General features: G+C 36.1%; 9 protein-coding genes and 4 pseudogenes across 13 annotated transcripts, besides 3 other annotated features; 6 read left to right on the forward strand and 7 right to left on the reverse strand.

Annotated features, from left to right (window-relative positions):
• Nucleotides 1-16306: part of a mobile genetic element that runs on past the window's edge.
• Nucleotides 3784-4661, forward strand: TVAGG3_0093730 (annotated as a pseudogene). Its single transcript has one exon. A coding segment is annotated over exon 1 (878 nt).
• TVAGG3_0093740 lies at nt 4804-5075 on the forward strand (annotated as a pseudogene). The gene has a single exon. A coding segment is annotated over exon 1 (272 nt).
• On the forward strand, nt 5725-6408 carry TVAGG3_0093750 (protein of unknown function, DUF4106 family; the record flags this gene model as incomplete). Its single annotated transcript, XM_051222524.1, has 1 exon — nt 5725-6408. One exon carries the CDS (start codon nt 5725-5727, stop codon nt 6406-6408), a length of 684 nt encoding a protein of 227 aa, XP_051107510.1.
• On the forward strand, nt 7300-7500 carry TVAGG3_0093760 (uncharacterized protein; the record flags this gene model as incomplete). Its single annotated transcript, XM_051222525.1, has 1 exon — nt 7300-7500. One exon carries the CDS (start codon nt 7300-7302, stop codon nt 7498-7500), a length of 201 nt encoding a protein of 66 aa, XP_051107511.1.
• On the reverse strand, nt 7527-7902 carry TVAGG3_0093770 (annotated as a pseudogene). The gene has a single exon. A coding segment is annotated over exon 1 (376 nt).
• On the reverse strand, nt 7912-8114 carry TVAGG3_0093780 (uncharacterized protein; the record flags this gene model as incomplete). Its single annotated transcript, XM_051222526.1, has 1 exon — nt 7912-8114. A coding segment is annotated over one exon (203 nt), but the record flags the coding sequence as incomplete, so codon positions are not given.
• TVAGG3_0093790 lies at nt 8858-10164 on the forward strand (annotated as a pseudogene). Its single transcript has one exon. A coding segment is annotated over exon 1 (1307 nt).
• On the reverse strand, nt 10214-10477 carry TVAGG3_0093800 (uncharacterized protein; the record flags this gene model as incomplete). The annotated part of the gene is made up of 1 exon (XM_051222527.1): nt 10214-10477. The coding sequence occupies one exon, from the start codon at nt 10475-10477 to the stop codon at nt 10214-10216; it is 264 nt and encodes an 87-aa protein (XP_051107513.1).
• On the reverse strand, nt 12236-12804 carry TVAGG3_0093810 (uncharacterized protein; the record flags this gene model as incomplete). Its single annotated transcript, XM_051222528.1, has 1 exon — nt 12236-12804. A coding segment is annotated over one exon (569 nt), but the record flags the coding sequence as incomplete, so codon positions are not given.
• TVAGG3_0093820 (phage tail repeat-like family) lies at nt 12851-13075 on the reverse strand (the record flags this gene model as incomplete). Its single annotated transcript, XM_051222529.1, has 1 exon — nt 12851-13075. The coding sequence occupies one exon, from the start codon at nt 13073-13075 to the stop codon at nt 12851-12853; it is 225 nt and encodes a 74-aa protein (XP_051107515.1).
• Nucleotides 13455-13607, reverse strand: TVAGG3_0093830 (uncharacterized protein; the record flags this gene model as incomplete). The annotated part of the gene is made up of 1 exon (XM_051222530.1): nt 13455-13607. One exon carries the CDS (start codon nt 13605-13607, stop codon nt 13455-13457), a length of 153 nt encoding a protein of 50 aa, XP_051107516.1.
• On the forward strand, nt 14046-14854 carry TVAGG3_0093840 (uncharacterized protein; the record flags this gene model as incomplete). The annotated part of the gene is made up of 1 exon (XM_051222531.1): nt 14046-14854. A coding segment is annotated over one exon (809 nt), but the record flags the coding sequence as incomplete, so codon positions are not given.
• On the reverse strand, nt 15002-15757 carry TVAGG3_0093850 (phage tail repeat-like family; the record flags this gene model as incomplete). The annotated part of the gene is made up of 1 exon (XM_051222532.1): nt 15002-15757. One exon carries the CDS (start codon nt 15755-15757, stop codon nt 15002-15004), a length of 756 nt encoding a protein of 251 aa, XP_051107518.1.
• Nucleotides 16307-16483: 177 nt separating the features above from the next.
• Nucleotides 16484-16511: a terminal%2Cinverted (terminal inverted repeat of MuDR-2B_TvMULE3 transposon ID:TVAGG3_0093860).
• Nucleotides 16484-17966: part of a mobile genetic element that runs on past the window's edge.

The raw sequence follows: 17966 nt of genomic DNA on the forward strand, positions 1-17966 counted from the left end.
TGTTGCCTCTTGGTTTGTTAAAGACACATCCCATTCTTCATGACATAACATTCTGGGGCAGAGTCACATAAATGACTAAACGTTTCAAATTCTCGACTGCTTTGTTATAGTCTCAAATGGACACATATTTCTGAATGCTTGGAAGTCATAAAAATCTGAAACATCTATTCTGTACATTTTTATAAAATAAAAAAAAATATTTTTTTTTTATTCTTGACTTTGTTTGTTCATTTGTTGCATTTGTTGTTCTTGAGCTATTTGTTGTTGAAGTTGTTCTTGTAATACAATACTTTCACCAGTTGCATCTTCCAATTCGAAACTTTCTGCCGTCATTGACAAATACATAGGACATAAAAGTTTTACAGGAACAAAGTTTGCGTCAACTAATGTAACGTTATACTTGCCAAAGTGTTTGATTCACTAAGGTGAAAATCTGCATTCGAATGAACAATAGGCAAACCAGCAGAGAAAAGTATTGTTTATACGCATAAGTATCTTTTGGTCATAATAGTTTCTGTCGACATTCGAATAAACACTTTGAACCTAAGTTTGAAACAATATATAAATGTGTGTACTTAAGTCAATGGAATAGACATTCCTTGTATGACACCTTTTCCTGTTATAGGAAACTGTTGGTAGTAAAAACCAGAAATAAGTTTTGTATTATAGCTCATATCATATAATAATCTCAGTCGGACTCCAAACATAATGAAACCTGCTCTAGTTGCAGCACATGTTACATCCGTCTTAAAGTATTAAATAAGTCAACAAAACCTGTTGGTGGTATATCTGAGTAAGTATCTTCAAAGGAGTATTTTTTACCATTCACAACAATAAAGTCTTCTGGTGTCAAAAGAGCAAAACAGCTTTAGTCGTCATTGTGTTAAGGTTAGTTTACAATATCGTCCTTGAGGACTTTGTAAGTTTGTTGTTATAGAATTATATGACTCAGGGTTTTTAGTCGTAATAGTATAAACCATTATCTTCTGCCATTTACTTAGCAAATAAATTTTAATGAATGTTGTGGTCGTCAAATATTTTTATTAACGTCTGGGAAACTATATTTAAGTTCAACGTTTCACCTCTCGGTCTTCTAAATCTATCTATTTCTGCATCATAGAGTTCGTAAGATTAAATCTGCATTGGGCTTTTGTCAAGAAGTTTTCAAACCAAGAATCCAGACAGCAGTCTTAAAGAACAATGATATTCTTACAATGCAATGAATAATCAGATTATATGTTTACTTACTAGCGAATATAAATGCATATCTGTTATACTTACAACCCTGGTATTTAAGATTAATCATAGTACATAGCTCTGGCAATGATAGTTTCAGGAAGATAATATTTCTACAGCTTGAGGATATCAGGTCATCACCAATCTGACACTTTAGATGCTATGGAAGCTTTACACAAAATTCACAACAACTATTTAACACGCCTGAAATGCAAAGTTCACTATTATTTGCCATATTGTGAACAGTTGGGTACTTCATATCTACAGAGTGTGCAAAAAACTTACAAATATACAAAGTTGCGAGACCGCTTCAAACTTTATGTGCTTGGCATTCCATTTCTGACTCTAGAATGACTTTAATGGGCGTATTTCATATCATCGTTCGATGTAACAGTTACCAAATACAATATACGGTGACAGAGGACAGGTCCCATGAATTGAGAGTACAAAGAAGTTAAAAATGACCAATAGCCACTTTTCACGGAAGATTAAGATTCGTTCTGAAATGCTTGCTAGATGGCATAAAGCTTTCCGATGAGCAGATTTTTGGCAAGCAATGGTCAGTAAGTTAGTCTCTTGAACTGACTTCTCTCGTCAAATATTGACAGTCCCAGTTTTGACATAATATTGTTTTAAGATAAACTTACCTTTAGAAATATCTGTAAGTTTTGAAGTTATATTTTTGTCTGCTTCAAGAACTTTCACCATTTCAGTTATACCAACTTTCTTTGCTTTATGAAAATATTGGTTCAGCAAAATGCTATTCTATAACATTTTCCATTGTTTGTTAAAGAACTATTTCTGTCAATGTATTTTGTATTGTTTTGTGTGTATAACTTTGTTCTGCTTCAATTCGAAGAGATATCCGAATACGTCCATCTTTTTATTCTAAGTAAAATGTCATTTCCGAAATAGAAGCGTAAGTGTTTCAAAAGGTTTAATGGCGGTGGCAGATTTGAAGTTAATTCACCAACTCAAACAAACAGTCAAAGTGTTATGTCAATGTCAAGACAGAATGTTGAAGTGGGGAAACCATACGAAGACGAAGATGGATATAACAATTGTTCCTGTAAAAGAACCAACATATCCTGAAGTTAACAGAAGACTTAAGTTCTGTTGCAGATATTCGAAACGACTACCAACAACTGAAAGACAAACTTCAAACTCGGAGAAGATTTGTCAAGCTTTAGGTATATGTTAAACTTGGTCGAACACAACCCTGTAAAAGTGAACTCATATGTCATTGCACCTCATGAAGTTTTGAAAGAACTATTGAAACTTTGACAGAGGCAGACTCGATATAAACATCAAAGAAAGAAATAGAACCCGACATTAGTTGCTGTGGTGTTTCATATAATGTCATTGACAAGATATACGTTATGAAAGGAGGTGAAACGTTGAACTTAAAATATAGTTTCCCAGACGTCATAAAAATATTTGACGACCACAACATTTCATTAAAATTTATTTGCTAAGTAAATGGCAGAAGACATAATGGTTTATACTATTACGACTAAAAACCCTGAGTCATATAATTCTATAACAACAAACTTACAAAGTCCTCAAGGACGATATTGTAAACTAACCTTAAACACAATGACGACTAAAGCCTGTTTTGCTCTTTTGACACCAGAAGACTTTATTGTTGTGAATGGTAAAAAATACTCCTTTGAAGATACTTACTCAGATATACCACCAACAGGTTTTGTTGACTTATTTAATACTTTAAGGACGGTGTAACATGTGCTGCAACTAGAGCAGGTTTCATTATGTTTGGATGTCCGACTGAGTTTACTATAAACGATATGAGCTATAATACAAAACTTATTCTGGTTTTTACTACCAACAGTTTCCTATAACAGGAAAAGGTGTCATACAAGGAATGTCTATTCCATTGACTTAAGCACACCAATCTTATATATTGTTTCAAACTTAGGTTCAAAGTGTTATTCGAATGTCGACAGAAACTATTATGACCAAAAGATACTTATGCGTATAAACAATACTTTCTCTGCTGGTTTGCCTATTGTTCATTCGAATGCAGAATTTTCAACCTTAGTGAACTCAAACACTTTGGCAAGTATAACGTTGACATTAGTTGACGCAAACTTTGTTCCTGTAAAACTTTTATGTCCTATGTATTTGTCAATGACGGCAGAAAGTTTCGAATTGGAAGATGCAACTGGTGAAAGTATTGTATTACAAGAACAACTTCAACAACAAATAGCTCAAGAACAACAAATGCAACAAATGCAACAACAAAGTCAAGAATAAAAAAATATTTTTTTTTATTTTTATAAAAATGTACAGAATAGATGTTTCAGATTTTTATGACTTCCAAGCATTCAGAAATATGTGTCCATTTAGAGACTATAACAAAGCAGTCGAGAATTTGAAACGTTTAGTCATTTATGTCGACTCTGCCCCAGAATGTTATGTCATGAAAGAATGGGATGTTGTCTTTAACAAACCAAGAGCAACAATAGTTTCAGAACAAGAATGTAGACAGAAACTTAAGAAAATAAAAGTTGTACAAGTTGGATGAAGATGTTAGATGCTTGGGATATCTTATTGTCAAAGTTAGAAGATTTTTCAGTTCGAGGTATAAAGTTCTATACACCTTCTCCAAACTTCTATTCTATCTTCACTGGATATAAATACGAACAAGTAGAATGGAAAGAAAATATTATAGAAGCTTGGTTAGACCATGTCAAAGAAATTATATGCAATGGAAACGAAAAGGTTTATGAGTATATCTTATGTTGGTTTGCAAACATCTTACAACATCCAAGTGCTAAAAATGAAACTGCTCTCATTATAATTGGAAAACAAGGAACAGGTAAGAACACTTTCTTTACAGATATTTATGCAAACTGTTAGAAGGTTATTCGAACCGAATATGACAAACTTAGAAAACATCTGTGGCAAGTTTAACTCCTCAATAGAGAATATGAAACTTATAGTTTGCAATGAACTTCAAAGTATAGATACAACAAAAGTTTTGAAACTCAGATGCTTTGAAGAGTCTTATAACAGACAAAGTTGGAGTTGTTGAAAGAAAGTATAAAGACCAAAGAGTTTGTGAAAATGTTGCAAACTTCATTATGGTTTCAAACAATACTGTTCCGATGAAGTTAGAAAGTTCTGACAGAAGATATGTAGTTGTCAGAACGTCAGATTCTCATATGCAAGATACAGAATATTTTGACGACTTAGCAGAAACTTTGACATCTGACTTTTACAACCACTTGTTCTCATATTTCATGACATTAGATATTTCTAAGTTCAATCCAAGACAAATTCCACATACCGAAGAGAGACAAACATTGTTAGAAGCAAACAAGAGTGTATATGAACTGTTCATAGATGAAACTGACTTTGTGTTTAGATGAAAGGTCATTGTACGATTCGTATAAACAATATTGTCAAGAATATGGTTATATGGCAGCTCTAAACGAACATTCTTGGCAAATGTCAAAAGTCTTTTAGATGTTCAGAACGGTGTATATACAAAGAAAAATTTTTGAGTAAATTTTAAAAAAAATATTTTTTTATCCGATAGAAAAGATGACAAATTCATCTCAGTAAACAAGTACATGTCAGGACTTAAAGAAGAACTAGACCCATTCGCATATTTGAATGTTTACTTCTACCATTTTGAAAAGTCTTCATTCAGCAAAGTTTGGAACATCGAACCAGTTAAGTTTGCTATTGTGACTAAAAATGGTGCGAAATTTGAAGACTTAGACATAGAAGGTTTGTTAGCAGTCAAAGAAAATTTTGACAGAAGGTTCTCAAACCTTAAAGAAGGCAAAGCATACAAACTTGTTATACCTTATGAACCAAAGAAAGCAGACGACTATGAATATTATGAGTCTAAGATAGTTGAAGTTCAAGGTAAATTGGGTAAAAAGATTTTAGAGTCTAAGCCAGTGTTTGCTCCTAAAGAGGAAGAGAACATTGACATTGACCCAGAAATGTTCTAAAAATAAAATTTTATTTTTACATGTCAAATTTCTTTTTCTCTGGAACTGGTTCAGGTTCTTTCTTCTCTTCTTCTACTTTCTTTTCTTTCTTTTCTCTCTTCTCTTCTTTTCTGGTGGAGTTATGTCAAATTTCTCGAACCATATTTTGTAAAAGTTCTTTGTCCTTTAATAGCTCTCTATTCTGTTTTCTATTTCATCTTCAAGAACAGCGCATGTGTCTTCTTTGCATTCTAAGAACTTTTGTTGGACTTCATCTTTCCAATCGGCGTCATCTCTGTCAACAAGTCTGTCATTGACAAATTTTAAGACTGCTCTGTAATGTTTTATGGTTCTTGTCATATTCCCAGAAACAGAACTTTAGAACAAATTCACCTTTCTTGTTTACACTATGTAAGATTTTATGGTCGACAGATGTTTTGCTGTCAAAAAGCTTGTCTCGAATATAGATAGCGAAATCGCTAGACATTTTCTAAAAGATAAAAATTTTAATTTTTCTAAAAATATGTTAGAAAAAAAGTTTGCTGACATTGACAAGAAATTTGAGAATGTTTTAAACAAGAACAAGAGGAAGTTAGAAAATGCTCAGATAAAGCCTATACATGACAAGTTCTTATTTGCTCAGAATGGTATAACAGGTCTAATTGCACCACCTGGGTCGGGTAAGACTTTCACTTATCTTAAAATGGCTGCACAACAACAAGAACTAGATGAGAAGAACCCATTCTATGAGTTAGTTGTTATTTGTTCGACTTCTGGTCAATTTGACCAAACCGTCAATTCGTTCAAAGATATTATAAAGAAGTCTAAGTTAGTATGTATAAAGGATACTGAGTTGTTAGATTGGATAAAGAAGTACCAAAGAAGAGTTTTGAAGTATAATGCTATAAATGAGTATATAAATTCTAAGTTTAAAGACCCAAATGAGGAAATGCAGAGAATATTAGAGAAGAAACACTTCAGAAACAAACAGAAAGAGATAGAATACATTTCGAAGAAATTGCAATCTTACGATTGGAAGACTTACCCTCATAGATGTCTTCTTATCTTAGATGACTTTGCTTCTCATCCTTTGTTAAAGAACAGAGAACAAGATATGTGTCGAATTCTTAAGAAGCTCAGACACTTTAACATCTCAGTTGTCATTTGTGTACAGACAGCAAAGAGTTTAAGTAAGGATGTTAAATGAATACTTACTGACATAATACTTTTCCCCGGATTGTCCGAAGACGATTTCATGGAACTTATGAAAGAGTCCATGGCAGGTAAGTTTGACAGACATGAACTATGGGAGAAGTATAAAGTCATACAAGACCCTCATACTTCTTTCAGAATTCATATCTACGCAAACAAAGTTCAAATTGTAAAAAGTCAAGCTTGAAAAATAAAGAGTGCATCTACCCTACTTGTTTGAAGTTGTCAAAATACTCTGTTATTTTTTCTTTCAGTAGCGGTAAGTCTTCTCTCGGTTTTCCGAGGGAAGCAATCTTATGCCATTTTTTGACGAAGTGAAGATTTACACTTCGTCAAAAAAATCCCTGAAATCAAGAATTTTGTTGCTGAATTCAGCAACAAAATTCAAATTGTAAAAAGTCAAGCTTGAAAAATCTAAGTGTTTAGTCTTAGTAAGATGGTAGCTTCTTAAAGCAAATACCATTGCTGAGTTTTAGGTACGTGAAGAGAAGTACAATGAATTCAATTACGAGTACAATTGCAATGACAACTAAGGCAACTATTTTTGTCTTTTGCCAGCAAGGGTACTTCTTCTCTTCCAATGGTTCGGCAGAACTATACTCACTCATGAGAAATGCCAAAACGGTTTAATAGAAAAAGTGTCATTTTTTCATGTCCGAAGACTCGAAGGTGCAACACTTCCAAAATACCGACGAACTCAGAAGAGCAGCATGGCAGTATGTTCTTGACAACTTCTTTGAGTTCTCCAGGAACACCTTGGAAAATGCTGAAGAACTCCGACACAGAGAATTTGGAGAAATTGCACTCCAATACTACCTTGACAAACAAAGGGTAAACAAAGGGTAAAATAAGACTAAAAACTTAACGTTTAAAAAGTGACATTTTTATGAGCTCCGAGTCACCGAGAAAACTTGGTCAGATGTTAGCAGCTTACTTCCCTGAGGAGGATGGAAGCGTTACATACGTAAGGTTCAAAAACAACGAACCTGGAATTGCGTACCAAATTCGCAATTACATGACCATGGAAGAGTACGAAAGGTTCCTACAAGAGAAACCAGCTCTAAACAACTCAGAAAAGAAAGAATAAAAGTTTAACTCGTAATTGTTTATTTTTTACTTGTATGGGCAAGCTGCAAGAATGAAGTCGACTATCTCAGTCTTTGTCTTGACCAGTTGGACGGCTCTTGCGAGTACGTCTGTTTTGCGGTCTCCAGCTGGTGTCTGACCTTCGTAATTGCGCATGTTCTTGAGAGCTCCAACTGTAAATTGATTGTAGGATGAAGAGTCTCTCAGACTGCTTGAGGTAGTCTTCACGGTCACGAACCGAATCTGTGGTACGAGTCGAATCGGTCGATTTGAGGGAAGAGACTGAAAGCCTGTCGTCTTCCATAGGGGCTGTGGCATAATCTTTGCGTAAACGGTTCAGACCTTCTTCGAACTCTTGGTCTCTCTTCGATTTGGATTGAGATTGGAATTGTTGGGTGGAGCTTGCTGGAACATCCAAGGGTTGGGGAAGTAAGGCATAGGCTGAGGAGGGTAGTTCGGGAAGCCTTGTAGTGGAAATTGGTAGTAACCTTGAGGTGGAAATTGGTAGTAATTTGGTGGAGGGACTTGCTGGAACTGAGGTTGCTGAGGAGACTGTTGTGGTTCTTTAGGTTCCTCTGGTTTGGGAATGGACTCGGTTGGTGGGACGTCGGACATTCGTTTGTGGCTTAACCGTCGGACCACAACGATAAAAATCTCTGCTACTAGCAGTACTGCTACTGACAGTAGCAGTACTTTTACTGACAGTAGCAGTACTTTTTCTGACAGTAGCAGTACTTTTTCTGACAGTAGCAGTACTTTTTCTGACAGTAGCAGTACTTTTTCTGACAGTAGCAGTACTTTATCGTCGAAAACCCTCTCAAATTTTCCTTTTTACTGCAAGTAGCAGTACTTTTACTGACAGTAGCAGTACTTTTACTGACAGTAGCAGTACTTTTTCTGACAGTAGCAGTACTTTTACTGACAGTAGCAGTACTTTTACTGACAGTAGCAATGGTCGAGGTCGAACCTACCGACGAGGCAATTTACCTAATTGAAATTAACGAGCTTGTTAAAGACTTCCTCAGGCAGAATGTAAAAGGCAAGCTTGTTAACGGTTGGATAACGGGAAGGGCTGCCTTGAATCTCGAGACTTCGACTGGAATTCCAATTCAAATACCAGACGGGACAGCCTACGACGACATAAAGCAAGCAAAGAAAGAAGCTCTTCTCAAGTTCTTTGCCAAGCGTCCTTGGATACTACTTCCAAACAGAGAGAACCCTTTCCCAAGAATGAACCAAATTCTCAAGGGTCTCCTTCACTTCTCGGGTCAACCATTCTACATAACCTGTGAAGGCGACATCCAACCAGTTCAGTAAACCTTAACGTTTAGAGTAAAAACATTTTTTTCATTTTTTGAATGAAGCAAGTTAAATTCGTCCCATACCAATCTCAATGGACCGATGAAGAGTTTCAAGCCATAATTGAAGACGTTGAGAACGACATAGACGGCGAACTTGAAGGAGCTCAAATCACAATTGCAACCAAAATTGCAGGAGTCAAGGAACAGATAGCTCCACTTAAAGCTACCAAAGCTACTCTTGACCTCATGGATAGTTACCGTTTAGATGTCAAGAGTGGAATAAGACATTTAAAATTAAAACTTCTAAACTACGAAGCTATACTCCAAAAGTTAGCAGAAATGAGAAGACTTTACCAGAGCTACTTACATGTAAGGGACTTACCTTCAAGCAGTCCGACCAAAGATGAATTTGTTGACATTGTCCCAATTTTGTCCGAAAGTCAGCTCAGATGTTTCGAACTGCTCCCAACATATCCGGAATATATGAACGTTTGCCTGAACTCTTCCACAATCTCAAAAAACGTTTTTTGGTTCTCATGTTCCAAACTTTTATCGGAAGAGACAACAAACGTTCAGAAGAAGAACAAGATATTATTTTAAACTTGTTGTATGACATAACTGTCATAACAAGCTTTTTGAAGTAAAACCGTCATTCTCAAACCACTTCATTTTTTCGATGTCCGAACAAGCACCGAAGCCAAACTCAATGGCAGATGTCCTTTCAAGGGTTGACAGACAGGCGCCCAGTTCAAATTCAAATTGCCCAATTGAACGCTCATCTGTCAAACACCATTAAGACTCTCCAAAGTAGTCTTATGGAAGAGATAACCAATCTCAAAGTCGAAGTCCTCACGAACCAAGCTTCCAATAAGAAAGTCCTGAACGATTTCGCGGAAACCTTGCGCCAATACAACATAGAGAACCAAAACCTTGCCCGACTCATCTACCGTTTTTCGAAGAGATTGACACCATTGGGCGGCACTCGAAAGGACAGAACCTCCAACACCGTAATTCGTGAACACAGAATTGCCGAAGGTATTATCAAAGAAGAGGAAGAAGAGGAAGAAGAGGAAGAAGAGAAACACGAAGAAGAGGAAGTTTGGGCAACCCTTGTTGCCGATGACGCTTACGAAATTTCCCAACCCTACCCATACCAAATCCGCAACAGGGAGACCGGCAAGGTTCTTACCCCAGTCCTCAACAACTTGGGACACTTGAACCTTAACCTTCGGAATCGCGGTTCAATCTCCATGGGCAAGCTTGTCGCAATTCAATGGGTTCCAAATCCAGGCAAGAAGACGAAGGTCAGACACATTGACGGTGACAAGCTCAACAACCGTAAGGAGAACCTCGAGTGGTTCTAAGAGTAAAAAAATTTTATTTTAGGGGGAAACCCCAAGTAAATTTAGGTGTTTATTTGGATAAGTATGTTAAATTAAGGGTAATTTGCAAAATTAGTTCCCGACCTTTGAATTGGACTCTTTCGTTATCCCAGTTGCGTAGGAGGTCGTCCCAGAGAAGTTGGTAGAATTGCCAATCCAAGGACGATTTGTCCTCCCAGGCATTGAGGATGTACTGCTTGTAGAGTTTCATGACCTCTGCCTTGCACCAGACACCCTCTCCCTTGGAACGTAAGGCTTCTTCGAAGTGCTCGAATGCGATTGGCTGCTTGACCATCCGAAATGACACTTTTTGTCCGTTTGGTCAATGTTCGTGTCTCGTGCCATAGTCGACGAAAATACAGACAAACAGGTTATATATGAGTTTGAGACCAAGAATGGTGTAACTCGACCTGTCCGATTCAAAGACTCCGAGGGCGACCATGAAATTAAACGGAAATTAGCTAGGAAGGAATATAAAAATTTTTTATTTCATGCAATGTTTTATTTCTGTGCCGTCTTCAAGTATGCCCCAATACTTACGCTTGGAGAGGACATGAACTTCGGTGAAAATTTTGTCCAATTTGAATCGACCCATCTTTTCACCGACTAAACCCATTTCAATGAGTTTGTTGTATCCTTCTTCGTTCGTCATGAGTGCGTCAATGTTCTCATAGTAAACCTTGACTTTGGATTTGACTTCGGAGAAGAATTTGTTGTACTCGTCAAGGACTGCCTTTGCGAACTGAGGGTAAGACCAATGTTCGACAATAGGTTTTAATGTGGTTACTAAGCCACTTTGACCTTGAGTGAATTCGTACTTCAAAACAAAAGGAGAAAACCTTTCAACAAAGTTGTCGACCTTCTCATAATGTTTACTCTTCATCTCTTGAGGTTTCTTAATGGAATATCCCCATGTCGAATTCATAAGCAATTTGAGTGTCATTGCAAGTTTGGGGTTTGAAGCTTTCCTAATATCATACAGTTGTTGTATGACTTTTCCAACTGTATAGTTCCTTCCCGGGAACTCACCATCTTCGTTTGGAATTCCAGTCGGAATATATTGGACAAACCTCATGTATGCAGCGTTAAGGTCGACATAGTATATCTTTTCGTTTGAGTCGAACTTGTCGCAACCAATTGGTCCAGTTTGTGGAAATTCAAGTGAGTCTCTTATCTTCTGAGAAACTTCTCCTGTTATCTCATAAACGTCGTCGAAGCAACCTGTTTCATATAAAACCTTCTGACCTAACTCAGATGCTCTCCAATACAATTTGACGTCAATTGGATGTCTCAATGGAAGTTTATTTATAGCATCTTGAAGTTCTTGCAACCTCATTGGAAGTTCTTCTGGTTCAGGTTGGTATCCGAACAATCCAACTCCTTGTGGAATTGTGTACTTCTTTTGTACTAGAACTTTGTCTGGAACAACTTTTGGTCTTGCTAACAGTGAAAAGTTTGTTTCGTCTTTTGGTACAAAAGTTTCTGTCAGCTTGTCATCTGGAATTGGTTCCAACAAACCTTTCTCGAAAAGAATGTTTACAGCTCTGACAATGTTGCACTTGCCTTTTCCGAACAATGGGTTTGTAAGACTTTCGTTCAACATGAAGTGGTTGTGGACAATTACAATCTTCAACCATGGTAAATTGAACTCAACAACATAGTCGTCATGTGAAGAACCTTTAGCTGTAGGTATGTTGACTCGGATATTGACATTTGCCAACGGTGCAATTTTTGCCAATTGACCTCTGAGAATGTACCTTGTCTTCACACATGACTCAAGATACTTCTCTTCTCATCTGTAACAAGACCAGAGTTCCTGAGACATGTAAGAATACAAGGTTCATTGACAATTGTTTCAATTGAATTGTAAATTCCATACCTTGTCAAGTCAATGTCAGACTTATTTATGAAGGGGAAGTATCCAGCATGTTGTCTGACTGCTTGAGGGTTAGGTTGGTACCATTCGAACTTGACACTTGCAATTCCTTTAATTGCATTCAAAATGTCTGAGTCGGAGTCAAACATTTGTTCTCTCTTTGTAGTCTTGAAAGCGTCAAGAAGTTTTGCGGCTGTTTGTTCATTGCCATGTGCATAGTAAATGTGACCATCCAAATCCGTTATGGTCAATCTGAGATTGTGTCCTTTCTTATTTCCGTCTTGTATGGCAGCAAGTACACCCATGAAGCCTTCTTTGTTCTTTCCTTCGTCAAAGTTTACTGTAAAGGTTCGACCAGATGTAATTTGACTTCTAACTTCACGATACTTTTCATATGCATATCTTGTTCTTTCCATGGGAGCATGACCATCCTCTGCACTACCTTTTTTCCTTCTCAAAGGATGCAATTGTTCGTCATGTTTCCAGTAGAATCTGGCAAAGCCGTCGTGTCCTTCAACTTGAGGTTCACTAACATCGAAAGGCATGTCCATAAGACGTTCTTCTTCTAACCTCTCTAGTCTGTTTGGATAATTGGCACGTGCTGTTTCCAAATCCATTTCGTAGCGAAGACCAGACAATTTGTCATAGACTTTTATGGGTCTTCCCTTCCTATATTTAAACTTCTTCGAAACTCTCCAACCATATCTTTGTAACTCTGCTTTTATTCTAGCAGACTTTCTGTCCATTCTATATGGGGGCATTTTTATAAAAATAAAAAAATATTTTTTTTCTTTACTTTACATAACCGCCTGCTGCCATAAGTCTTTGACGCCAACCCATACCAGCTAATGAAGGTTGACTTGGTTTAGTTTGGAAACTAAACTTTGGTTTTGGTTTATCTTCAGTTTTTGGTTTTTCTTCTTCTATCGGTTTTTCGTCACTTTTCGGTTCCTCTGACTTTACCCCACCTGCAGGAACAGTTGTGTCGTCAACATCTTCATAAATATCATATGCCATTTGTTTTTGTTTTCCTTTCAACTTTTTGTGTTTGTTGTAAAGTTTAGAATATTTCGACTCTAAGTCAATGAGATGTTCTATAATGAACTGTTGGTCAGTGAAGTAAACTTTTCCATCTGTTGTCTCGAAAGCTCCTTCAGACTTCAATATTTTATTTGTGAGAGTCTGTTTCTTTTTTGAGATACTAGCCGTTCCATTTTTATGAAAAGTGACTTTATAGTTAGGGTTTGTATTTCCAGACCTGGCATTTTCTATTATTGAATTTTTCTCTTCATCTGTAAGTTCTTTGACAGGTTTTGACAATGGTTCTGAACTTTTTGTTTGTGGTGTCAAATCTACCGTTTCAACTTCTTCGGTCATTTCATCTCAGTAAAAAATTTTAGTTTGGTTTGTTTTCAACTGGTTGTTTAGGTTTTTTAAGTCGGTCTAAAACTTCCTGAGGTATAGGAAGAACTTGACAAACACGTGGTGTAACTGCTGGAAGTCGACAAATCCATCTTGAACCCATTTGTCTCAATGCTGTATTATTCATTTCATCTCAGTAAAAAACTTTACATTCCCCACGTTTGAGGCGGTTGAGGTTGGTTATTGTTTACCCATTGTTGTGCATGGTTATATCCTCTGTTAAAGAATCTTTCACCTTGGTCCATATAGTGTCCTGCTTGGTTATAGTAGTCATTTGCTTTGTTATAATAGTTTCCTTCTTGGCTTCCTACATTGTCCATCCATCCTTGAACTTTTCCTCTTGTTTCAGGATTTGGAATAAGATTTGTTGCATCTCGTGCTACATCCCAACCTTTCTGTACAGTTTGTATAATAGGTTGTGCTTTCTCTTTAAGTATACCTAATGTACTCAAAATCTTCCTTCCAACTCCAAATACACCTCTAGCTATTGTTCCCACTCCGGGCAAAAATCTAGATGCGACTCCTGCTAATGCGCCAAATAAACCCATTTCTTATAGGATAAAAAATGACGAATCCAAACAAGGACCCCTATGTTTCTAAAGCGACAAAGAAAGCACTCATGGTAAAAATCTTTAGTTCAACACCAAATGCTTGGTTTATGGATATCTTGGAAAACATTCCGAGAGTTAGAACAGATGGACCACCATACTGGTTAATATTTGTTGGTCAAAACACAAGATACTGTGAAGCCATACCATTATGGTCCAAAAATATTTTAGATGTGAAAACTGCTTTGACAATATTCGTTGACAAATACCATCCAACAAAACTGACATCTGACTGTGAAAGTTCTTTCAAATCAGATGATGTAAAAAACTATCTGCGTTCAAAAAATGTAAACCAATATTTCATTGTCGACCAAAACCATTCTGCTCTTGGTGTCATTGACGGTTGTATAAAAATGTTAAGAGACTTAAACCAACCACAAGGTGGTGAAGCAAATGAAATGTCATATGACGACAAGTATAGACATTTCTCCATGGCAAAGATGAGACAAGTTTTAAATATTTACAATAACCGTAAACAAAAAGGTTTGGGAAACCACTCCCCCGAAGAAATGAAAAACAACCCTGACTTAGAGAAAGACTATATATTTAATAATTTAGTCAAAAGAGACAAACAAGAAAGAATGCCGGGCTTCAAACTTCAGAAAGGTGACAAAGTAAAAATAGAAATACCTAAACGCGACCCATATGAAAATACTATTGACTATGACAACAATGGGAACCCGACAGGTACTCACATTCGTGTTCGTAAAAATAGAAGAAAGTATACAAGAGAATATTATGAAGTTTTAGGCAAACATGGCAAAATGTACACACTGCAAGCAGAAGATAAAACTACTATTGCCAGACCTCGTTTCAAACTTGTCAAAGTTCAAGGTGGTATACTTTCAAAGACAGTTCCTAACAAATATAAGACAACTCCTGACGAATATGCTAAAGAAGTTGAAAATGACGACTAAGCAATTCTATACCATGCGTAAACTGTCATGTAAGGTGGCATGTATTCTTTACTTTGTCCCGTTGTTTGCGTATATCCTGAAACGAAATGTGTATGGTTTCCTTCTCCCTGAGTGTCATCCCAGTAATAGTTAATAGCGAATGTTGCATTGTCTTTAGCATCATATCCTTTACCTTTTGTCAAGCCGTGCCAATCCCAATATCTATGCTTATGCCAACCCGCTTGAGATGTGCTTAAATCTATGTAGTGACTGTGTGCAGGTAAATTTTCACCTGAAATCGTTTTACTTCCACCTGTTTCCTTTGAAGAGTTTGCACAATACAAAAACCTGTCGACTATTTGTTCCCATGCACCAACACCAAACATTACTTGAGGACCTCTTGCTTCCATAGATGTATAAATAGAACCTACTGGGTTCATTAAATCAAACATATGAGATAATATAGGATTGTCTCTTTTGAACTTAAAATATAGTGCAACTATTTCAGGTTTCTTCTGGTTTGTGTCAGAATATTTTTTATAATATAATCTTATGTTTTCAGGGTAGGTAAAATCTTGACTATAATATTTATTTTTGTCATCTATATAATAATATACTATTCTCGTTTTTTCTATTGCATTATATCTTTTATATCTATAATAATCTAAATATAATGTTAACTTTTGTTCATCTGCATGTAGTGCTCCGCCGTCATCTCCATAGTCATAATAATATGGTACTGGAGCTGGGTCAGGCAATGTCATATCTGTCATTTCATAAACTCTTAAATATTTCTTTTGTTCGTCTCCATATAAGTTTAAGTAACAGTTGTTGTCTAATGGAACTTTAACTTGTGTACCATCATTCTTTATATAGCTTACATACATTTCATTGTTATTTTTCGGAATGAGTTTATACCGTATACCATTTCTTAAGGACTGTACAAACTCCCATCTAAAATATTTGTTTTCTTCATAGACAGAAACATCCCCAACAATAGTTTCAATATTTTTTGTTGTTCCTATCAAACTTTGGTATATTTCGTTAACATATGTTTTATCTGCTTTCTTCTCAAGGCTAACGTTTAAGTCTGTTATTTCAGATATAGAATGTGTATGTCCAACGTCACTTTTCCTGTTTAAGGTTTCTTGTAAGTTTGTAATATTTGCAATGGTATGTGTATGTCCAACGTCACTTTTCCTGTTTAAGGTTTCTTGTAAGTTTGTAATATTTGCAATGGTATGTGTATGTCCAACGTCACTTTTCCTGTTTAAGGTTTCTTGTAAGTTTGTAATATCAGATATAGAATGTATATGAGTCTTTTTAGAATATTCGTTTTCAGCTCTTGTCACTTCACTTGACATTTTATTGTCAACATATGTTTTGTCTGCTAGTTCAGGATGAGTATGTTCTTTTGTTGCATAAGCATTGTTAGCTCTTTCTTCTTCTTTTGCTATTGCATCGTCTACATATTCTTTGTCAGCTTTGTTGTCAACATCGAAACAATAAGAATTACCGAAAAAGTGACAAAACATCAAAAACAGGGAGGGGGTCTCAATTTTTATTACTTATATTATTTTACAATATTTATATAAATACTCTTTATAATATATTTTACTATAAAATTATACCTCAAATTCAAATATTTAAAATATTATTTACATAATTATCTCAAAATTATATTTTTATATATTATTTTTCATATGTATAAATCATATAATCTATATCTATGCAAATCTCATCTAAAATTTTTTGAAACAAACCGCTACCATTTTATAATGGTCCATCTTAAATTCATCATAAATTCTGGTACATGTTAGTACCAGAGTCTTCAAATCTCAAACACTCTGGTACCAACATGTACCAGACGCGAGTTTCCAATGCCCTCGTACGATTTTCTATTAAGATCTTCTTGAATGAGAAGGTCTTCATAGAAACTCGTACGAGGGCTTCTCTTTTAAATACTCTGGTACCGCTGGAGTCGACTTTACAGCCCTTTCCCCAATTTTGAAGCTGGGGAAAGTTTTCAAGCAATGAAAGGGAAGCTCTCGCTATGAGGTGAAAATCTAGAATTTTTACCTCATAGCGAGTAATCCTTTGTTAATTGCTTGAAAACTTTCTTCAAATTATCAAAATTTCGAAGGAAAGTTTCCTTGCTTCAAAGTAGAGATGGAGCCCTTTGAGCCACTGCATATAGGTCAGTGACTCAAAATACTCCATCTCTACTAGAAATCGCCAAAATTTGGGTCGCAATCTTTGAAATGCGACGCAAGTTTTGGCAATTTCGCGAGGGACTTGCTCCATTTGGTGCATAGATTCACACTCTATGCACCAGATGGAACAATTCTTTCGCTGACAGCGGGAAACTTTGTCTGAATAGTTTAACATTCAGACAAAGTTTCCCGCTGTCAGAGAGGGAATGGAAGGGTAAGAGGTATATATTCATAATGTATACCTCTTACTCTTCCATTCCCTCAAGAAAGTTCAAAAACTTGGGTGCAATCAGTTCTGATTGCACCCAAGTTTTTGAACTTTATATAAGGAATTGTTGGCTATGATGTACTGATCATGAATCAGTACATCATAGCCAACAATTCCTTCGCAAACAGTGGGAAACTTTGTCTGAATAGTTTAACATTCAGACAAAATTTCCCGCTGTCAGGGAGGGAATTAGAGGGTGGGAGATATATAGATAGATATAATCTCTCACCCTTTAATTCCCTCAAGAAAGTTCAAAAACTTGGGTGCAATCAGTTCTGATTGCACCCAAGTTTTTGAATTTTGTATAAGGAATTGTTGGCTATGATGTGGATAGCCGCTGCCAGACCAAATGAATTAACCGTTTGAATAACGTTTCTGAATCTTTATTTAAAAAGATAAAATATCACGATTTTGGCTGCGTTAAAAATCAAAGAATTGATGTTTTTGTCAAAAATCTTTTAGAAGAAGTTGCACCCAATTACTTTTATCGTATTAAAAACA

Source organism: Trichomonas vaginalis, chromosome IV (genome assembly GCF_026262505.1).
Source record: "Trichomonas vaginalis G3 chromosome IV, whole genome shotgun sequence".
Taxonomy (NCBI): Eukaryota; Parabasalia; order Trichomonadida; family Trichomonadidae; genus Trichomonas; species Trichomonas vaginalis.